The 20354-nt window shown below is 54.3% G+C and overlaps 1 protein-coding gene across 5 annotated transcripts in view; it reads right to left on the bottom strand.

Annotated features, from left to right (window-relative positions):
- CHID1 (chitinase domain containing 1) overlaps window positions 1–18830 on the bottom strand; it is a 34796-nt gene extending 15966 nt beyond the window's left edge. For 2 of the 5 annotated variants that reach the window (XM_081282391.1, XM_081282394.1), the window contains exons 1-8: window positions 18716–18830; window positions 12050–12202; window positions 10573–10722; window positions 9954–10086; window positions 9126–9191; window positions 8148–8254; window positions 7192–7253; window positions 3979–4071 (exon numbers count right to left, since the gene is read on the bottom strand). In XM_081282391.1, the coding sequence (XP_081138517.1) occupies window positions 3979–4071; window positions 7192–7253; window positions 8148–8254; window positions 9126–9191; window positions 9954–10086; window positions 10573–10722; window positions 12050–12202; window positions 18716–18721 (770 nt within the window). In that variant the 5' untranslated portion in view covers window positions 18722–18830. Of the gene's footprint in view, window positions 1–3978; window positions 4072–7191; window positions 7254–8147; window positions 8255–9125; window positions 9192–9953; window positions 10087–10572; window positions 10723–12049; window positions 12203–13688; window positions 13735–18715 lie in introns of all 5 variants that reach the window. The other 3 variants (XM_081282392.1, XM_081282395.1, XM_081282393.1) reach the window with 2 other exon arrangements.
- Between the last annotated feature and the right edge of the window lie 1524 nt (window positions 18831–20354).

The raw sequence follows: 20354 nt of genomic DNA, 5'->3' as shown, positions 1-20354 counted from the left end.
TTCCAACTTCTGGAACTGAGACCATGCATGTCTGGTCGAATGGGTCCCTGTCTGGTGCTTTGCTGTGGCGGCCAAGTGGAGACAAATGTCGGGTGACTGTCAGAGGGCTTTGGCTGCACAGGTCCCTGGGAACCTGCCACAGCCCTACATGCCAGGTCTCCTCTCTGAGAAGAGTGTCACAGCCACAAAGGCTCTGTGCATCTGTGCATGTGCTGCAATGGGGCCACCAGACAGCGAGTAGCTGAGGACCACCTCCATGTGTGTCAGACTCTGCTCGGCCCCACCTTGGGGGTGTGAACCCTAGAGTCTGCCTGGCCTGTGCCACGTGCCCAAGATACATGGTGCCTTGCTAGGTGTGAGCAGTAGTCTCCCCAGGGCTTCATGAAAAGTAAGCACCTCCACCTGCCCATGGGCTCCTTGCATGTGCCCGTGCAGACCCTGCAGTATGTGGGTCCTCCTTACTGTCTCACCACTGTTGGAGCATCTGTTACCACCTCTTATGCAGGTGTTACTCTGTTGCTGATAAGGGTTGCAGGCTTCAGCTGCCTGTGGAATCTGAGGTGACAGCGCTGGCCACAGCTGCTCTACCCTCCAGCACAGCAGGTCCTCCTTTCTTGCTTGGGTCCTCACTTAGCCAGCCCAATTCCTGGCATGACTCTATCTGGTGCCCACCAGCCCTCACAGAGACCTCAATACATGTCAAAACCCACTGCTTGCCCTGCCTCCTAGGCTGCAGGAAACCAGGGGCTTATGCACAGGGCAGCTTAAGGGTCCAGCAACCAGCATCCCCAGGTGAAAGACCTCACCCACCCATCACCCTCCCTCCACCACTGGACCAACACTGAACCATGGTCGGGGGTTGGAGAGACAAGGCAGGATGCAGGATCCAGCCAGGAGCATCCTCCACTTCAGGGGGGTCATAGCCTACAGCACACCTTCCTGAATGGGCACACCAACAATGTGGGGAAGGAAACCAACATCTGGTCTGTGACCAGCACCCTGAGCTGAGGGGTCACAATACTAACAAAACCCTAAAACATGTAGAACTAGCTGGAGACTAACTCAGATCCTGTGGGGGATGGTATCCTCCTGTCCCTGCAGATGGGGGGATATGGTTAAACCAGGTCATCTGTAGAGGCTGACCACATTGCCTTGGTGGCAGGGCTCAAGGTCAGCACAGCACCTTTGCCAGCAGCTTCCCAGGTCCAGGAATAGACCCTGGAGGTCTACAGTGCTGTGGCAGCCCCAGTAGGACTCTCCCCGGCAGCTCTGAATCCAACCTGCCTTCTCTGTATTTGGTGAAAGGGAGCCACCTCTCCCCACAGCTGCATCAGACTTCCCTCCTAGAGCTGTGTCCCGCCCAGCATAGCCTGTGAAGGACCTGAGGAGCTGATGTCCATCTGCAGAAAGACGCAAGGCAAAAGGCACTGACTGCAGTGACAGCTCTTCAGCAAGGGGGAGGGGAGGACACATGGGGGCAATAAATAAACTCCCTCAGGGATTGCGACAGCCAGCTTTATAAGGAAAGCCTCATAGCCCCACGTGCACCCGGGCAAGTTCCATACCAGCAGCTCCCAGGCCTCTGCTGGGCTTGGGGTCCCGCTTTTCCTGAGCCACCTACCCACAGGTTTTGGCACCCCTCTCAGCCACTGCCCGTGGTTCTCTCTCCCTCTGGGTACAGGTCCCCTCCCCATGCAGCCATATGAAGGAGCTGTGTGCCTTGGTCATTGAGAGTGAGGGACGACAGCAGGCCTCAGCTCCCATTCTACACTCCCTGCCCAAGGCTGGGAACTTGGGTGACGATGCTGGGGCAGAGAAGGCGCCCCTGGGAAGCCATTTCCACTCTGACTTTAGAGGGCAGTGTCCCACCAAAGGTTGCTCTTGTGTCCTCTCATGGGTGACCCTCTAGCCACCAAGGACAACCTGGTCTCCACCTGGCTGTGGCACCCCAGCCACACCCAGTCACCCATCACCAGGGGACTCTGAGCAACCCCCTGGGAGTGTCTGCAGCCCCCGGTCTCCTCTTCTACCCCTAGGTCTGCAAGATGGGTCCTCACAGCCTCATCCTTGCCACCCCTAGGGAAACCCTGAAATCGTGGGTCACACATTCGAGGTGCATCTCTTCAAAGACATAGACTCAGCATAGGAAGTGACACAGATCAAGCTGCAGACAAGAGCAAGATCCCAAGCCCCAGACATGGGCCCCTCACTGGCATGGGTGGCGACGCTGGGCTGTAATACGGGCCCAGCCTAGGAACCGTTGAGGCAAAGCCCGTCACCTTACTGCCCATGGTCTCACGGATTAGCTCAACGGGAACACTGAGGTGGAAGACAGAGTCGAGGTCTCAGGGTGCCATAGGCACCAGATAGGAAGGGCTCAGGGTTCAGTCTGGGGCAGGACCCTCACCTGTTCAGCAACAAGCATTAGGAGCTGCACCCACACTGAGTAAAAAGCCAAGACCAAAAGAACACAAGAGCCCCACTACACCCATGTGTGCCAGACGCATGGATGCACCATTTGCAAACACAGGCAGAGACACAGGCAACCCTCAGGCCCTCCACTTCCCATGACTACCCTCCTAGGGCAGCTGGCCTACTGGGCCCTAAGTAAGATTCTAGGACACAGGCCTGAGACCAGTCTACAAAGCCTGAAGCTGCACCCAACTCAGATTGAGGGCCAGAAAGTTTGGGAAAAAAAGTCAGGAAGGAGGCTGACACCCAGGCCAAGCAAAGGGCCCTCAGCTGGGCAGGAAACCACCCCAGCACTTGCAGTGGTGATGGCATCTGTCCTGGCTGTGGAGCACACTGAAGGCTCTGTGAGAGCCAAGTCAGCTCTTCTGTGTGACTCTACAGCCTGCCAGCATCACCTCAGGCCCTCGAGGCACGTTCAAGCACATCCCACTGAGAGAGGCTGCCACCCTAGAGAGTGGAAGGCTACAGAGATGTGAGATGGCGGCAGCTTCTTCCCAAAGTAGCAGCTGTGAGCCAGCATTCGTCTGAGGGCCACATGCACAGGGCTGCCCCCTGGAAAATCCCCAGGGCCCTGGGCAGACCCCCAGGAATCCCACCCCAATGGCTCTGAGGCACCCTTCGCTCCCCACTCTTCCTGCCTACTCAGCCCCCAGTTCTGTTCTCTCATTGTGATTCAGCCTTCTCTGTGTCCCATGAGCTCGCTAAACACCACATTCCTATGTGAAATGCTTCTGGCAGAGTGGACATGAGATTCCAACTTCCCTGGCTCTTGTAGTACTGTCTGGGTCACTCCTTACTACTCCCTGCCTCATACGGCTTGGGAGAGGGCCAGCCCCAGCCAGTGGCATCTTGGTGTAGATACGACTGCACAGCCCTGTCCACTTGGCCTAACTTCTCATGGAACACAGCTCACACAGATTCACCTAAAGCACCAAGCACCTGGGCCTCAGAGCCTCTTTGAGAATGAAGGAAAAATAAGTTTAAAAAACATTAGTTCTCAGCCAAGCATGGTGGTACACACTTGTAACACCAGGGACTCAGGAAGCTGGGGCAGGAGGACCACAAGTTTAAGGTCAGCCTCAGCAACTTGGTGAGACTGTCTCAAAGTGAAAAACAAAACCTGGGGGCTTGGATTGTGGCTCAGTGGTACAGCGCTTGCCTAGCATGCATGGGTTCAATCCTCGGCACCACATAAAAATAAATTTAAAAAAAGATATTGTGTCACCTACAACTAAAAAAGAATAACAACAAACAAACAAAACCTGGAGATGCAGATCAGTGCTCAGTGGTAGAGCGCCCCTAGGTTCCATCTCCAGTACCCCTGCAAAAAGGCCAAGGGCATACTCAGAGATAAAGCACTTGCCTAAGCTAAGAAGAGTCCTCCCCTCCCCTCCCTGCCCAGGACCCACACTGAAGGGGCAGGCATAGCTCCTGTTGACCAGAGGCCTGGGCCCTTGACTGATGCCCATGTTTGCTCCCCCAACCCTTCAAGAGAACTGCACTTACCCAGGGGTGACGGCAGGTGGAATGACCAAGATGGTCAGCAGCCGGGCCTGATGCAGTGCCTCAGCCAGGTGGGTAAGCATGTGGATGAGGCCCCTGCAAGAACAAGAGGCAGTTGTTGGCTCCAAGCACTGCAGGTTCCCAGTGGTCCCAGCCTGAGACCCTCCATCGGGCCTTCTCACCCCACCCTGGGTACAGCACCATACAGAAAATGGCACATGTGGATCTGTAGAGAGGGCTAGGGAAGAAGGGGCTCACACCCCCAACCTGTCCTTATCCATTATCCAAAAGACCCCTGTCCTTCCTCATACCCAGGGGCCCCTGCAGCTGGAGTCTCAAGAGCACCCCAGTGGGTGCTCAGAAGAGAGGAGCCCAGATGAAACAGCTCACATGTCTATATCATGCTCCAGAGCCCGAGTGCACCAATACACTGAGTGGCACTACAAGCCTCAGGCTGTGAAACATCACAGGACAGTCTGAGGGCCACACAAGTGGGGGCTTCAAAATGGGGCAGGCCATCAGGCATGCTGGGGCCACCAGATGAGGGGACCAGAGGGGCAAGTGGGGTGGTGTGCCCAAGGACAACTATTGACCTCTCTCCCCATACAAGCTGAGAGGACCTACCCTGTAACTCTCGATCCACATGGGCAGTGGGTGGACAGCCCACAGGGCACCTAACACTAGCTGGGGTGGAGGCTCTGCTCATAGGAGCTGGCCTAATGCTGCTGTTCCAATATTGATGTGTCTACTCTGGGCCCACTCTCCCTGGACACAAGGCCCTCACTCTTCTACTCCAGGCCCTTTAGGAGCAACCCTGTATGGAGCAACCCTGTATGGACTGCAAGTCCCACCTTGATGGGCACCAAGCATAAGGCCAAGGCTTCCACTGGCCATGGGAATGGAAGTCTGTCCAGTTGCCGAGTGTGGAAGGCCAGGTCCTCTCGGCAACTGGCTGTGGGATGGTGGTGGCTTCTCAGTCTCCCTGATGTTGCCCCATCGAGGCTGTCACCTTTCAAACTGAGTGCCAGTGATGCCAGTGTGAGAACTCTGTGGTCACGAGGAAGCTAAGGCCAGACAGCCTTCCTCTCTTGGCCCAGTGCTAGCTTTGCAGGTGGCAACCCAAGTACAGACCAGGAGGGACAAAGTCTTGGGACAACCTGTCCTCCCACTTTTGCATCCAGAACTAGTCAATGCACCAGTGGCTATTACCCACTTATCACTTAAAGGTCATGGACAAGGAGGACACTGCTCAGGCCCCTGAAACACCAGAGGCCCGGGACTTCAGGAAACCAATCCTACTTGGAGAGGGCCTCCTACTAGCCCCAAAGGTTATGGGTTCTGATCCCCATGACATACGAGACTTGAGGGCCAAAAAGGTGGCCAAGGCCGCTCTCTAAGGGGCCCAAGGAGTCTGGACATGCATCCACAAGGGCGTAGCCTGAAGCTGACTTTGTGGGACAGGTGTAAGCTCATCCCTATCTGCCAGCAACGGCGGCTCCCAGGGGCCCACACTGCAGCCACCCTGGGTGGGACTGGCAGCAGCAACTCTCTGCTGAGAGCTTTACCAACAGACCCTGCAGGCTAGATAGCCTCTGAGCCTGTGCTAGCAACAGCACACAAGAGAACCCACCGAGCCCAGACTCAGGTCTGGCATGTGGGAGACAGCTCCAAGTGGGGGCCAGCAGGGCAAACCGGTACCTGTCTGGCAGTCTCATCTCCATCTTACCAAAGAACTGGCCTCTCCCAGGGGCAGGCTGTAGCATTAGCTACAGGGCTGACATCCCCAGATCTGCTACCTCCAAAGTTCACCATAACACCTATTACCCTTAGTGACTTGTGTACACTTGCCACAAAGCTTTCCAGACCTTGAGGAGGTACTACCACAGGCCCATTGAGTCTGCTGGGATGTGACCAGGAGTGCATTACTATGAACCAAGTTGAGACTTACAACCAGGGCAGACTAAGGTCACACGCTGCAGTAGTTCAAACTGCTTCAGGTTTCATGAGGAGAAAGGCCTGGGAACCCTGGCAGAGCTGCCAGCTCAGCTCTTCCTACCATGCCCAGCAGTCTCTGCCCAGGGACAGTCACTCCAGCCAGATGGTGCTCTGAAGAGGAGTTCTCATAGCTGTTTCATATGGCTCCCAGATAACCTCTCTGGCCCATGGGAGAGCTGCTATCAAGAGGCTGGCACTCCAAGCCCATGTGTTACAGACACTAGACCCCACCAGCATACCAGCCCATACCACGGGCCTGCATACTGGGCCAAAAGCAAGTGCCACATGCCTGCCCAAGTCTGCCAACCATGGTATTGCCAGGTTAATCACAGTCTTGCCAAGCCAACCTGATACATCGAATTCAGACTAGATGCTGGGGGGGGGGGGGGCGGGTGGAAGGAGACCCATGTAAATATTCCTGTGTCAGCTCAGTCAGGTTTGTCCTGGGAGGCAGCTGTCCTGGAGGCAGCTCAATGCCCACTATGGTTGGACCAACTGGTCTTTGCTGCTCAGGAGCCTGATCACTGCCCACACCATGGCCCTGACATCCCCTGAGGACAGCCGCCCTCCACTCCCTGGGTACAAGGGCAGGCTATTCCTACCTCTGCCTCCCCTGCTGCAGTCTCTCACTTGGCTGGGCTCTACAACTCCCCCCACAGCCCTCCTGCTCCAGTATTAATGAGCCCCAGGGACACTATGAGGCCATGTCTTACTGCCTACTTAATGCACTGAAACAGAAACAAAGTAAGGCAAACCTCAACAGATCTATGAGGGTACTGTGTGGCCCCCTCCTCGTGGCACATTGAAGAGCCCAAAGGACACCAGGGCCATCACACCTCAAAGTCCCACATGTGCTTGGCTAGTCTCTTTTCACATCCCAGGAAGTTCCTTCCTGCTCACTGAGGAAGCCTCTGCTTGTGTCTAGTGAGACCTGTCACACTGTCCTGGCCACTCTACTCACAGAGTCCCTGTGAGGGAAGGTCCTCTGTGCCCTTTACCACACATGAGGGGCCTCCAGGCTGGCACTGCAATGTGGTCAGGATAGGTCTCCTGTCCTGGGGCCATTTCTGGCTTCTCCACCTCTCACAGGGCCTCCTCTCCACCTCAGACATAGGAACGCAGGAGGAAGGCCCTCCCAAAAGCTCCTCCTCTCCCTCGGTCCTCCCTCTGGCTCCAGCAAACACTTGAGGTCCAAGCAGCCACCTGCTGCCCCAAACTCACACATGCTTCTGGCTCAGCAGCTGGCTCCACACCTCCACCACAAAGCCATCAAAATGCTGGTTCTGAAAGAAACAGAATCAATGAGGAGAAAGACCCAAGAGGGACAGGTGAAAAGACAGAACTCCCACCTTATCCAATAGCAAAGTTACAACCTAGTCACCCACGAGGCAAGGTCCAAGGCTAAACTGCACACCCAGAAATCCCTCTGAAGGGGGTAGGAGGGGGACCCCCTACAGGAGTCAGAAGCAGGACTTGGCACCCTGCATTCTGTTTATCCAGGATCTTCTGTCCCTGCACCATAGCATACAAGCAGCCAGTGGAGATGGGCTTCCTCCAAGGGACTCAAGCTCTGACCAAAGGAAGCTTCCTGGCCCTGAAGACAAGTCTCCCACCCTGGGACCCCCAGAGGATCCCTGTGGTCAAGAGGAAGCATGGGGGGGCTGGGGCTGTGGCTCAAGCGGTAGCGCGCTCGCCTGGCGTGTGTGCGGCCCAGGTTCGATCCTCAGCACCACATACCAACAAAGATGTTGTGTCCGCCGAGAACTAGAAAATAAAAAAATTCTCTCTCTCTCTCTCCCCTCTCTCTCACTCTCTCTTTAAAAAAAAAAAAAAAAAAAAAAAAAAAAAAAAAAAAAGAGGAAGCATGGGATGTTCTGGAGTGGGCTGACATTGTCCTGCCTGGAAGACCTGGGTTGCACTAGAAGGTGCTTAAGAAGAAATCCAAGCAAGAGGAGCCCAGTGGAGGCCCTGTGGGAGTCCCAGGCAGAAGGAAAGGCCAGGAAGACACAGCAGCTGGTGTGGGAGGCAGGAGCTGATCTGAGAGGTGGGGTGGGTTTGGGAGGCACAACCTTCTCTGAGAGAAAGAGACCATCTGAGGAGGCAAGGCCTGGCGGGGAGAGGCAGGGCCTTCTGGGGATGAGGCCTGGTGGCCTGTGAGGACAGCATACAGGTCTCACCTTTGCCACCTGGACCACAGTCTTGCTGAGCTCTTCTATTTCATCTTCATTGTCTAGGACGTTGCGGAAGTCATCGTAAGTCCAGCCCTCAAACAGAAGCCGAGGCGCTGATGGGAGACGCACACAGAGGTTGTGACCAGGAAACAATGAATTACACTCCTCTGCTTTTTGTCCCCAATAAGGCGTCTTCTTGGGCCCCAGAGCAGAATCAAAACTCAGTGATGGGAAGGGAAGCCATCCAAGGCAGACACAGCTCCGGCATGGACATCCCACACCCATGTAGGCTGGCAAGAGTGGGTCACATCGGGAAGGAGCAGGTGACGCTGCCAGTCCTCCTCCCTCACCAGCTCCCCTAGGGGCCTGCTTTCCAGGAAAGGTGGCTGGACAGACTTCAGCTTTCTGGCTCCTGGCTGGTCTGTCCATAGCTGTCTCCAACTTCAATCTATCCTGATGGCTCCCACTGGCCCTGAGTACAGGTCCCCTCCTGGCCCTGCACAGGCCCCTGTGTCCTGCCCACCTCCCAGTCCCAGCCAAGACCCCCACACTCCTTCAGCTCAGCCCTGTTGCTGCTCCTGAGCCTTCCAGTAGAGTCTCCCCTCAGCCCAAGCCCCACACTCATACTGGCTGCCCCCGGGCACCTGCTGCTTACTGGAACATGTGGTGCTCCCTCACCAGCTGTGAGCTACAGGAGCTCCGGTGGAGCAGAGCCAGTGTTGCCCTCAGGGACTCAATGCTGGACGGAGAAGGAAGAAATGGGAGGGAGAAGGGGCAAAGCCACTGCCAAGGAAGCACTGGCCTTGGTGCTATGGCCCAGTGGGCAGGAGAGCCCAGGACTTGGGCTGGATCATGGGCCATGAATGCCAGGCTGTGCTGGACTCAGAGCAGGAGGAGCGGCCTACACTCACACAGTGCAGTGAACTGGGTCCACAGAACCCCCTCCACCATGATGTGACATGGATGTGGTTCCTGAACACTCACCTCCAGGCCTGCTGGACTCACCTATGTGTAGGCCCTTGGCATGCTTCCTGACAGCTCGCATCCATCCTGTAGGACCGGATAGGACAGTAAGCACAGGGCCAGGAGATCCAGTCCACTTGAACTAGCTCTTCCCAGGTCCAGGGGTCACCCTGCATCACCCTCCTCCTCTAGTCTCACCTCCTCCTGATGGCCCCAGCTTTCAACCCAGCCTCTCCTGCCCCTGCAGAGCAGTCTTGAGCTTATTCTTCCTGAACAGAGATGGCTTTGAGCCAAGGGAACAGGTGGCCCCACCTTAGGCCATTCCAAGGGCTGTTTCCATGAACCAAAGGCAGCCAAAACCCAATGGGAATCCCTGGACACCAGCTAGAAACCACCAAGGGAGAGACAGAGCAAAGGACCAATGGCCTGCACCCTTCACATCCCAGCAGCTACCTTAGGTGTCCTGCAGCCCGCCTGGCACATGCTCACGTGCCACTCAGATGTGCAGGGAAGTCCTGCCCACCATCCCCAGAACACTGAGGCAGTGCTGGGTCTGCTCTGAGGCACTGACCAGTGACACAGAGGGTCACACAATGGTGACCACCTCCTCCTGGCCCATTCTGCCCAACTCTGCATACCAGCCCACACCATAGGACTGCGCTCCGGGCTCAGCAAACTCACTCCCACACACTTATATGCACACTCATGCTGACAGTCTCAACATTCATGGCACACACACCCAGTCACACATTCTCACGAGTCATGCGTGCCCACTCACAATCACACAGAGACACATTCTCACTCTCCTCATCCCTGGGATAAGCACAGGCAAGCAGGCAGTGTGAAAACCTTGGTCCACGTCGTGGAGGCCTGTAACCTCAAACATCTCACGGCCACGTCTCTTCAGCTGTAGCCAGACTGGTGAGATATGCGTGAACTTGCTCCCAAAGACCTTGGCGATGTCATACCCATGGCTGTTCCACTGGTAGAGAGAGGGGACAGCAGGCAGAGGACAGATGAGTGCACACCTGCCTTGTGTGATTCTGTTTCTGGCTGCTCAGGTCATGCCTAGGGCCCACATCAACCCTGCCTGTGGTGATGGTGGGGCCCAGCACTCCGCGGAGTTGTCGGGACTGATGCCCATAGCCTGGCACCCTGGCAACAGCTCCTTTACCAGGGTGACTGCTGCTCGTCCTTATCAGCCCCATACACCCACGCTTCTGCAGGCTGGCAGCTGGGGCCAGACAGCCAGGGAGCACTGACCAGAGTCACTTGCAATCAGGAGGTGCAAGCCCCCAAGAAATTCCCGGCACCCTTTACTCTGCCATCTCCAGGTTGGCATCTCTCCCACTTTGCCTCACAGCCCTGACACCTGGGAGAAGAGAGCAGGAGGTCTGCCTGCCATGGAGGATGGGGCAGCCCATCTGCACCTCAGGGCCTCCCTGTGCACCATGAGAACCCAACTTACCGGAGTGACATAACCTAGAACGTCTCCAGCAAAGTTTCGCTCCCGGGCCCTCGCTGAGCAGTAGCTGCGATGCTCAAGAACTACGACCTCAGCTTTGAGGTCCGTCACCACCAGACCCCGATCTTGGACAGGCTTATCTGCAAACTGAGTCTGAAAGGAAAGGAAGGGGAGGAAGCCATCACTCACTGTCCTGCGTGTAATGTAGCCTCCCAAGCAACAGCAAGCCCATCCTGTTTAGCCATGGACTGTCTCTGGACCAATGTGACTTGTTGACCTGGAGACCCTGCAGGTAGAGGGCACAGGCCAGTGGACAACTCAAGCCAGAAAGGCTCTGGCCTTTAGAGAAGATGTGGTGGCTGTCAGGGGCTGTCCCTTGCTGGGGACTGAAGAGCAGACAGGAAGGTAGGGTGCCTCCATCCACATGATGGATAGTCAGTACCCACTTGGGACTTGAGACTCACCTGGGCACAGGGCCATATATATTGAGGACATGCCAGGCACATGCCACCTCACTGACCAACTTTGTGCTCCCAACACAGGTCTTCTCCTACCTGTGGCCACACCTCTTTCCCCTCCTCTGCTTCTAGAAGTTCTTCTTTTTTTTAAAATTTTTTTAGTTATAGATAAACACAATATCTTTATTTTATTTTTTTAATATTTATTTTTGGGTTGGACACAATATCTTTATTTATTTACTTTTATGTGGTGCTGAGGATCGAACCCAGGGCTTCGCATGTGCTAGGTGAGCACTCTACTGCTGAGCTACAACCCCAGCCCCTTTATTTTGTTTTTATTTATTTTTATGTGGTGCTCAGGATTGAACCCAGGGCACCACATGTGCAAGGCAAGCACTTTGTCACTGAGCCACAACGCAGCCCCCTGTCAAAGTTCTTTTACAAGTTCTCGACTTGCCTGCTCAGTCCACACTCTAGGGCCCAGCTCACAACATCACCCCCATCATCATTCCATACAGGAATGACCCTGTAACTGCAGTCTGGCCAGAGGCATGGGGACTGCAGGAGCTGCTGGGACTGAGGGATAGGCTAGATGGGGACCTATCTTTGAGTTTATAATTCCTGGGACCATCCCAGAAGAACAGCACAACATCCCCAATACAATGCAGCTTAAGGGCATCAATATGAGAAAGAATAACCACCGTGAGACAGGAGTGCAGAAGAAAGATGGAAACTCATAGGGGACAGGCCCTGAATGGGCAGGGTGAGACACAAGACAAAGCCTGGCACCTCAGAACCTGGCTCCAGAGGTGGCATACTCAGAGCCTTAGCCAGTAAAGTCCTAGAAACACACAAGCCACCTGCCTAGCATCCCACCCACCTGTCTACTGCTGGCTGGTCAGATGGCCACATGAGCAGCCATGCCCCTGCAGAGTCCTGATTCCCCCAAACAGGAGAGACAGGAGTGTGAAGGGTCAGCCATTGGCCAGTACGGTCACCTCAAGTTCCCAGGTTATTCCTACCTTCTCCAACAGCGTCTTTGAAGCAGCTTTTTTGGCATCTGACTTTGACAGGGTAGTGTGCACAGAGCCACAGGCCAGCATAAGCCAGAGGATGTGAAGGAGCATCTGCATGGTGAGTGTGTCACATGGGGTCTGGCCTCTGGGTCCAGAGGGCTGCAGAGAAAGAAGGCATGGAGACGATGAGCAGGAGAGCACAGGCGTCCTAGTACAGCCTGGGCCCCCAGGACAGAGCCCAGCCTCTGCCAGCCCTGGTAGCTTGAGTCAAATCCCCAGCACTTCTCGGCTCCCTTGACTGGGCCACAAGTTCCTCACAGACACCCAGACAGCTTCATCCCCACTGGCCATGGAGCCCTCCCCCTATCGCCCAAGGCTGCCCTGGCCACAACCAGCCACCTAATAGAATGTTGGTCCCCACATCCCCCCCAGATCCAAAGAAATCCTAGTCACACTATGAATGAAGTGTAAAACAATGGAGCCAACAGAAGGTACTGGGAGAAAATACGAATACCCACAAAGTTTACCACATAAAAATGTAAATATTGGGGCTGGGGCTAGGGCTGAGCAGTAGCGCACTTGCCCGGCATGTGTGAGGCACTGGGTTTGATTCTCAACATCGCATAAGTAAAAAAAATAAAAATAAATGTCTATCAACAACTAAAAAAATATTCAAAAAAAAAAAAGTAAATCTTTAGCCAGGTGCAGTGGCGCACACCTATAATCCCAGCAGCTCAGGAGGCTGAGACGGGAGGATCACGAGTTCAAAGCCAGCCTCAGCAATAGAGAGGCACTAAGCAACTCAGTGAGACCCTGTCTCTAAATAAAATACAATAGGACTAGGAATGTGGCTCAGTGGTCAAGTGCCCCTGACTTCAATCCCTGGTGTGTACACACACACACACAAAAAAAATTATGTAAATCTTTAAAACCTGGGCATGGTCCAGGTGCAGTGATGCAAGCTTGTAATCCCTGTGGTTTTGGAGGCTGAGACAGGAGGATTGAGAATTCAAAGCCAGCCTCAGCAAGGTGAGGCATTAAGCAACTCAGTGAGACCCTGTCTCTAAATAAAATAGAAAATAGGGCTGGGGATGTGGCTCAGTGGTGGAGTGCCCCTGAGTTCAATCCTCAGTATCCCCCCACCAAAAAAAAAAAAAAAAAGCAAAAACTGGGAATGATGGCATGCATCTGTGGTCCCACTTAGTTGGAAAGCTGAGGCAAAAGGATCACTTGAGCCCAGGAAACAAAAGAGCAACTTTAGAGTCAAATAAGCCAGAAAAACATATTCATAATATGCTTAAAAGGTTTCTGCCGGGCTGGGGATGTGGCTCAAGCGGTAGCACGCTCGCCTGGCATGCATGCAGCCCAGGTTCGATCCTCAGCACCACATACAGACAAAGATGTTGCGTCTGCCGAGAACTAAAAGAAAAAAAAAAAAAAGGTTTCTGCCCATAACCTATCCACAATATGCAAAGAAATCTTGTAAATCAAGAATAAAAGCTGGGTGCACAGGTACATGCCTGTAATCCCAGAAACTCAGGAGCCTGAGGCAGGAAGGTTGCCTCAGGGCAATTTAATGAGACCCTGTCTCAAAGTAAAAATCAGAAAAAGGGCTGGGGACATAGCTCAGAGAGAGAGCACTTACCTGTTGTACACAGGCCTTGGGTGGAAACCCCAGTACTGCACATACACTGAAAAGCAAATATGCTGGCAATTAGGAATTGCTGCTCATTTTTTTATTTCTTTACCTGTATTTTGTGACTTTTTTCTGCAATAAACTCTTTTAAAAAATATTTTTAGGGCTGGGGATGTGGCTCAAGTGGTAGCGCGCTCGCCTGGCATGCGTGTGGCCCGGGTTCGATCCTCAGCACCACATACAAACAAAGATGTTGTGTCTGCCGAGAACTGAAAAATAAATATTAAAAAATTCTCTCTCGGGCTGGGGATGTGGCTCAAGCGGTAGCACGCTCGCCTGGAATGCGTGCGGCCCGGGTTCGATCCTCAGCACCACATACCAACAAAGATGTTGTGTCCGCCGAGAACTAAAAAAAATAATAAAATAAATATTAAAAAAAAAAATTCTCTCTCTCTCTCTTTAAAAAAAATATTTTTAGTTGTAGTCAGACATAATGACTTTATTTTATTTATTTTTCAATGTGGTGCTGAGAATCTAACCCAGTGCCTTGCACATGCTAGGCAAGCGCTCTACCACTGATCCACAACCCCAGCCCTGCAATGAACTCTTATTAGTTGTACAGTTCATTTTTAGGTTCCAGGCAACCCCACCCTTTGGCCTTCACTCTGAGGGCGACTGAGCAACAAGTAGAGCCTGTTTGGGCAGCTGTCATAGGCTTCAAGACATTGGATATGCAGAAGCTCATCCATCTAGTCTCACACCCTCCAGAAGAGCTGAGAGGCTCGCACAGCCCAGGCAAAGGGAGGTGAGCAGCTGGAGGCTGCGCTAGCCCACTGCCCAGCAAGTTGGAACACAACCTTCCCTGGAGGCCACAGGCACCTCTAACACCCAAGCCCAGGATGAGAAAGCTCCAGGAATACCAGGCCAGACAGGGAATATGCATCAGGAGCTGCCAGAACCAGGCCCACCACAGTGCCCACCCTCTCGTTCCTCTGAACCCCTTGCCAGGACCTCTTTTCACTTCCCTTTGCAGAGGAACAGATTTTCCTACCCTGCCATCATCTCCTGGGTAAGACCTACTGCAGCAACAAGCTTCCATCTTTGTCACCCAAAACAACCATGTTCCCAGCACAGAAGGAAGTTCCCTACCTGAAATGTGGGCCACCGTGAATTATTTGAGCTTCAAGTCTTCACTCAGCCTTGAGCCAGGGAAATTTAGGTTTGGCATTGTAAACTATCTTGTGGCTCCTCCCACTCAATGGATTGAGTGATGCATGAGAACTGGGCTCTCTCATACTTGTGTGTGTGACACTGGAGATTGAACCCAAGGCCTCATGCATGCGAGACAAGCACTCTACCAACTGAGCTATATCCCCAGCCCGCTCTCTCTCGTAGTTCTGGAATTGGGCATAACTCACTGGAAACTGGACAGCCCACCTCCTACCTTATTTGTCAAAGAACATTCCACAGGAAACCTTTGATGCTTCCTCCATATAAATAAAGCAAGCGCGGGCTCTCTTGCACACTCTCTTTCCAGTGTGGAAACTTGATCCCTAAGATCCAAGAGCCAACCCGTACCATCCCCACTGTCTAAAATTACTTCCTGTGTCCTGTGGTTTCTTCTGTTTTCTCTCTTAGCTTTTATTCTGCAGCCAGCCCGCTATATGCAGGGGAAACCCAAATTCCATCACCTGCCTGGGACGTGGGTAAGACTGGGAGGCAAGGAGACCCCATGGCCTTCAGGCTCTGAGGAACTAGGAAGGGAAGCTGAGGGTACAAAGAACAGCACGCAGTGCTTGTGGCCTTGGAGAAAGGCAACAGTTGCTCTAAAAGTCATCACAGAGCCAGGTACGTTTGGTGGTGAAGCCTATAATCCCAGCTGCTCTGGAAGCTGAGACAGGAAGACTGAAAGTTCAAAGCCAGCCTCAGCAACTCAGTGAGGCCCTAAGCAACTTAACCAGATCTGTCTCAAAATAAAATGTGGCTCAATGGTTAAGCCCCCTGGGTTCAATCCCTAGTGCCAAAAATAAACAAAGAATAAATATGCTTGGTGCAGTGGCACATGCCTGTAATCCCAGCAGTTTGGGAAGCTGATAGAGGAGGATCATGTCTTCAAAGCCAGACTCAGCAAAAGTGAGGCACTAAGCAACTCAGTGAGACCCTATCTCTAAATACAAAATAGGGCTGGGGATGTGGCTCAGTGGTCAAGTACCCCTGAGTTCTATCCCAGTACCTAAACAAATAAATAAATAAGAGCCATCACAGTTCTGAGGAAATAAAAAAATCCAGGCCCACTCTAGATAGGGCGGAGAAGTGGGAGGGGAATTGAAGGGGCATGGGGTTAGAAATGATGGTGGAATGTGATGGACATCATTATCCAAAGTACATGTATGAAGACACAAATTAGTGTGAATATACTTTGTATACAACCAGAGATATGAAAAATTTGTGCTCTATGTATGTAATATGAATTTTAACGTATTCTGTCATATATAAATAAAAAAATTAATAATTAAAAAAAAAGAAAATCCAGGCCCAGAACACCTTCCATCGCTGGCTCCCCACCAAACCAACCCCTCCTTTTAGCAAGAGAAATATGAATCAAAGGGCAGCAGCCTCTTGCAGCCTTATCTCACCCTAACACTCTCACTGCTGCACAATTCTGTCCATGGGGAATTCTGTCCATGGGTTGGGGCAGAGTTTGCCTGGCCAGGCTGAGAATGCAGCTCTCTTAGCTCCCAGGTATCCTTTTTTGCAGGGGAGAGTACAGGGATCAAACCCATCAGTTTCCTTTCTGAGCTCATCCCCCCAGCCATCTTTGGTTTTGAGCCAGTGTCTTATTAGAGTTGCCCAGATGGGCCTTGAACTTGGAATCCTCTTGCTTCAGCCTCTCAAGTAACCAAACACCCATTTTTTACCCCAGTCCCTTCCATGATGAAAGAAGGAAATTGAGGAGAAATCATGCAAAAGGATGGCCTCCAAGGAAGTGATTATGAGTGATCGTCATGGTGTGCCCTGGTAACCACCATTACTTTGGGTCTCTTCTCTTCTTGCAGCCCTGCAAACCTGCAGCAGGGCCACTGTCCACCCACTTAAAGGTCCTTTTATCACATCCTTAACCCAATTTGATTTCACACCTTCAGGAAGGAAGGAAGAGAACAGGTGAAGCTCATATGCACCTGTGGAAGAGGAAGATGGACCTGTCAGCTTCTGTACCCAGCCAGGGTACTGGGAGAACCAAACCAAACACAAAGCCAGGGCTGGTGCTACCGCTGACTGCCAGTAGCTGGTCACTTGGCTGTGGGATGAAACACTGGGATGCAACCTGCCACAGTGCAGCGGTGGGGCAGTGATGCACATGTGAGGGCACATCCAGGCTGCCGCACCTCCCATGGCTCCCCACTGTCCACGGCTTGGATGCCTATGAGGGCTAACTCTCCACTGTGCTCTTCACATTGGTGACTCCTGGGCTCTCCCACACAGGGCTTGTTTGTTTGGTACTGGGAATTGAACCTAGAGGTGCTTTACTACTGAGCTACATCCCCAGCCCTTTTTATTTCTATACTTTAGACAAGATCTCATTACGTTATCAAGGCTGGCCTCAAACTTACAATCTTTCTGCCTCAACCTCTAGTTGCTAGGATTACAGGTGTGTACCACTGTACCTTGCTCACACACTGTGCTCCTGCATCAAACCATGTTTCTTTCCCAAACACTAAAAACCCTCCTTTGGGCAGAAGGGCCTCCATAGTGTGGTGTGTTATGACACTGACTAATCCAAGTCTCAGAATCTGCTGTTTTAATAGACTATTTTGGGGCTCTGAGCCCCAGGACACTGGAAGGACAGTCACAGGAGGGCTGATAGAAAGGAAGTACAGAGATTTTCAAATGCTTTTCATGCCAACCCACAGCAAGAAATGCACTAGTGCATGCATCTCACGTGTGCATGTCAGTTGTGCATGTGCAGAGTGAAAGAAGCTGATCAGTGTTCCTCAGATTGTATGGTACTACAGCATGAGATCAGCCTAAGGAGTAAAAATCAGCTTTGGTTTTTTTTTTTTTTTTCTTCTTTTTGATACTGGGGATTGAACTCAGGGGAGCCCTATGACTGAGCATTATTCCCACCCACCCCTTTTTACATTTTCAGACAGGATCAAAATAGACAAAATAATAGAGGCTAGCCACGATCCTCCAGCCTCAACCTCCTGAGTTTCTGGGATTACAGGCCTGGATCACGGTGCCAGGGCAAGTTGACTCTCAACAGAAATGCAGCTCCAATGCCAAAAACACTGGGCTACCCCATGTTTTCACTTTTGAGCACAAATTGTGGAGCCAACCATGTTCTTATGGTGAGGACGGAGTGTATGCTATGCTTGGAAACGAAGGTGGTGTAAGAGGCAGAACGATAACGACCCCGCGACATTTATTGACTTTGTGCTGCGTGCCAGGCCACAGCTCAGCACACAGGCACACTTGCTAGCACAGTTCACACGGGAGGAGACCCCGGGGCGAGGGGGACAGCCCTGCCCAGTGCTGGGAGAGCCATGGGAACACTACACTGAGGTGGCTCAGGTCCGGTTCTGTCACCAGTCTGCTGCCCTTCACCTCCGTGGGCTGCAGTCTCGGGACCTGTGAAGCAAGGGCTGGCGCGTGGCCTCGGGTGTGGACATCTGCGGCCCCGATGTTCAAGGCATGGGGTCTGCGCCCGGGGAGAGCCGGCGCGCCCGCCCAGCCCCGGGACCACCGGCCCGGCCGCGCGCCCAAGACCGCCTGGTCGCACGCTCGCTCACATGCCTCCCTCGGCACCGCCGTCGCTGCCTCGGTCCTCTCTCGCCCACGCCCCCACTCCCCTTCCACGCCCGCTCCGCCGACTCGGCCACGCCGGCGCACACGCCTGCTCCCGGCGCTCGCGCTCCCGTAAGCCCGCCCGCGTCGCCCGCGCCCCACAACCGTCTGGCACGGGAGGAGTCACTTCGCGGCAGGGCGGCTGAGGCCCGGCCAGAAGGAGGAACAGGCGCGGCGGCCGCGGGGCTCACCTTCATGTCAGAAGCCGGCAGAGCCCTCGCGCTCGGCCGGAAGGCTCGGCGACGCGCCGGAAGCCCCGCCCATGGCCGCCCAGCCACACCAGCCTCCGCGCCGCCGCGCAGGGCACGCCGGGGCGGGGCGGGGCCTTGGCGCGAGGGGTGGGCCCAGGAGAGCGGGCGTGGCCGGTGCCTGTTCAACTGGGAAAGAAGTTTGACAGGCGTCGCTGCGTGGCCCCTATGACAGGTCTTGACCGGCTAGTGCCCGACACGACGTCTGGGGACCCAGGGGGCTTGGGACTCCAGGGCCCGGCCCGGACTCGACAGCTCCCTAGGCACTAAGCGGCCAGTTCCACTGCCTCGCCCACCTCCCGCAGTCTTCCCGCCCGGTCTTCCTCCAACCCCCCCTCGTGGCCGCCTTGAACCGGGCCTGGTCGAGCGCGTCCTGGTCGATTCAGGGCCCACGGTGCCCGCTGCAGCGTCTCCAGAAGGGGACGCCCTGTGGCCTTGTAAGCGGTGCCTGGGGATGGCCGTGGTCCAGGAAGCTCCCGCTCTCCCCGTCCTCCTCTGGGAAACCTCTCCAGCGGGCAGCCCCCAGGCGACGCGAGCACGACCGCGGCCTGCTGCGTCCCCAGGGCCTGGCCCGCTCGGCCGGCCTGCGGGGGTTCCCGGGGTTTCCCGGGGTTTCCCCCAGAAGCCGCGGGGCCTGCCCCACCCTGCCACACTCACACCCCGCCACACGCCCACACACACACACCCACACACCTCACACCCCGCCACACACACCCACACACCTCACACCCCGCCACCCCCATACACACACACCTCACACCCCACACACACACCTCACACCCCACACTCACAAAACACACCCCCCACACACACACCTCACACACACCCCCCCACACACACCTCACACCCCATCACACACACCTCACACCCCATCACACACACCTCACACCCCACACTCACAAAACACACCCCCACACACACACACCTCACACCCCGCCACCCCCATACACACACACCTCACACCCCATCACACACACCACACACCCCATCACACACACCTCACACCCCACACTCACAAAAACACACCCCACACACACCCACACACCTCACACACACACCCACACACACACCTCACACCCCGCCACCCCATACACACACACCTCACACCCCACACACACACCTCACACCCCACACTCACAAAACACACCCCACACACACCCACACACCTCACACACACACACCTCACACCCCGCCACCCCCATACACACACACCTCACACCCCATCACACACACCACACACCCCATCACACACACCTCACACCCCACACTCACAAAACACACCCCACACACACACACCTCACACACACACCCCCACACACACCTCACACCCCATCACACACACCTCACACCCCATCACACACACCTCACACCCCACACTCACAAAACACACCCCACACACACACACCTCACACCCCGCCACCCCCATACACACACACCTCACACCCCATCACACACACCACACACCCCATCACACACACCTCACACCCCACACTCACAAAACACACCCCACACACACACACCTCACACCCCGCCACCCCCATACACACACACCTCACACCCCATCACACACACCACACACCCC

Source organism: Spermophilus citellus, assembly GCF_964194105.1.
Source record: "Spermophilus citellus genome assembly, chromosome: 2".
Classification (NCBI taxonomy): Eukaryota; Metazoa; Chordata; class Mammalia; order Rodentia; family Sciuridae; genus Spermophilus; species Spermophilus citellus.
This window is presented reverse-complemented; position numbering and strand designations above follow the sequence as displayed.